The 1,742-nt window shown below is 35.8% G+C and overlaps 1 protein-coding gene across 1 annotated transcript; it reads left to right on the forward strand.

The window, feature by feature from the left end:
* Positions 1-648: 648 nt before the first annotated feature.
* Positions 649-1,332, forward strand: LOC122011262 (nuclear speckle RNA-binding protein B-like). Its single transcript, XM_042567655.1, has one exon. The coding sequence runs from the start codon at positions 649-651 to the stop codon at positions 1,330-1,332; it is 684 nt and encodes a 227-aa protein (XP_042423589.1).
* Positions 1,333-1,742: the final 410 nt, after the last annotated feature.

Below are 1,742 nucleotides of genomic sequence, written 5' to 3' on the forward strand. Positions count from 1 at the left end.
AGATTTTAGGACCATTTATGTTATTTTTAATCAGTTAAATTAAAACTCTTTGGATATCTACTATTGATTATCAAGGGTAAAAAACAATAGTTTAAAGTTTTTTTAGACGAGGCTATTTTCATCTTTTACGTTGATAGATTTTTTAAACTATTAAAAAGATAAAAACTCTTTAAAGTAATTAAAACGTAAACATTTATAAATGGAGCTCGATATTCTATAGTATTAATTTTTTTATCTTTATCAACATGCGAGATGTTTAAATGATAATTAAAAAAAAATCAAATAGCTATGTTAGCTAGTGTTTGAATGAAGCATTTAGATAGCAAAACAAAAATTTTAAGGGATAGTTTAAAACCTTAAAAATATTTTTTAAAAATTATCCTCTATAAACCTTAATATTATTCTCAATATATATATATATATATAATCCACTCTCTCTCCTCTCCTTTTAACATGTAAAAAAAAATAATCTTTTCTTACTTTTTTTAATATTATTTTTTATTTCACTCTTTGTCCCAAGATAACCAACCTTTTTTTGTCATTTTCTCTCCAAAAATAGCCACCACTATCTCCTCTTTTATTGCTCGCGATCCTTGTGATTCTACTATATAATTCTTCAATTAACCTTCTTTTTCCCATTCCTGCACCATGAGCCCTTCCGCAAGGGAATTCAATGCTCTACAACGCCACGCCCCTCTCAAGGTTCACAAGGAGTCTCATCTAATCCAAAAGCCTTCCTCCTCTTCTTCCTCTTCCACCATCTCCACGATCGGCACCGCCACCAATAACCCTCGTCAACGCCGTCAGCCGGTCATTATCTACACCCATGCTCCGAAAATTATTCATGCGACTGTTGATAATTTCAAGGAGATCGTCCAGAGGCTCACCGGCCAGTCACAAGCCACCGCCGTCGAAAACATTAATAACGACGACGACAACAACAATAACAACAGCAATGAAATATCCGCCGCCGTCCCTCCTCCCGCCACACTGCCATCGCCAAATGATGCGTGCAAAGACAACAACAACGAGAACATGTTAGAAGTCTCCTCGAGTGGTACGCCGTCGAAGAATTATACACACTTTTTGTACTCGTCTACGGCCATGATGCCTCCGCTGGGAATGCCTAATCCTCCATTCCTGGGGGATCTAGCGCTTTTCGGACATGGTTCTTCGGATTTCCTCCATTACCCGACCGGCGGCAATGTCTTCGATTTTGCAGCCGCAGATTCAGTATCCTTTTGGCCCTCGGTTCCTAATGTGAATAGCGATATCCTTTCGTCGTATGCCATTGAAGAAGCCATTAAGTCATACCATGATGTAGGTTTATGATCTCTTTGCAATATTGCTAGAAACATTTTGTGTTTCTTGAGATGGATCGTGTAATAAAAAGAACAATTAACTACTGACCTCGATCGACGGAGTCGATAGATCTAGTTTATTTGTTCCTTTTCTCTTTTTGTTTTCTTCCTTTATAGATATATTATCTCTGTTAATTAGCAGTATTCATTGATTCTTTTAAATAAATCTTATGAACTTGAATAATCTCTGTATTTGCATGGGATGTGCATTTGACTAAGTTATTAGCAGTTAGTATATTAGATAATATACAAAAGTGATGCATCATCAACAGGATCTTGTCTGAAAATGATGAATATAATTGATTGGGGATATAATTCTGCGGTTGATATGTGTGAATATTTCACTCCATCCTATAAAATCAAGAATGTCAGTACTAATCC

This window comes from Zingiber officinale, chromosome 8A (assembly GCF_018446385.1).
Source record: "Zingiber officinale cultivar Zhangliang chromosome 8A, Zo_v1.1, whole genome shotgun sequence".
NCBI lineage: Eukaryota > Viridiplantae > Streptophyta > Magnoliopsida > Zingiberales > Zingiberaceae > Zingiber > Zingiber officinale.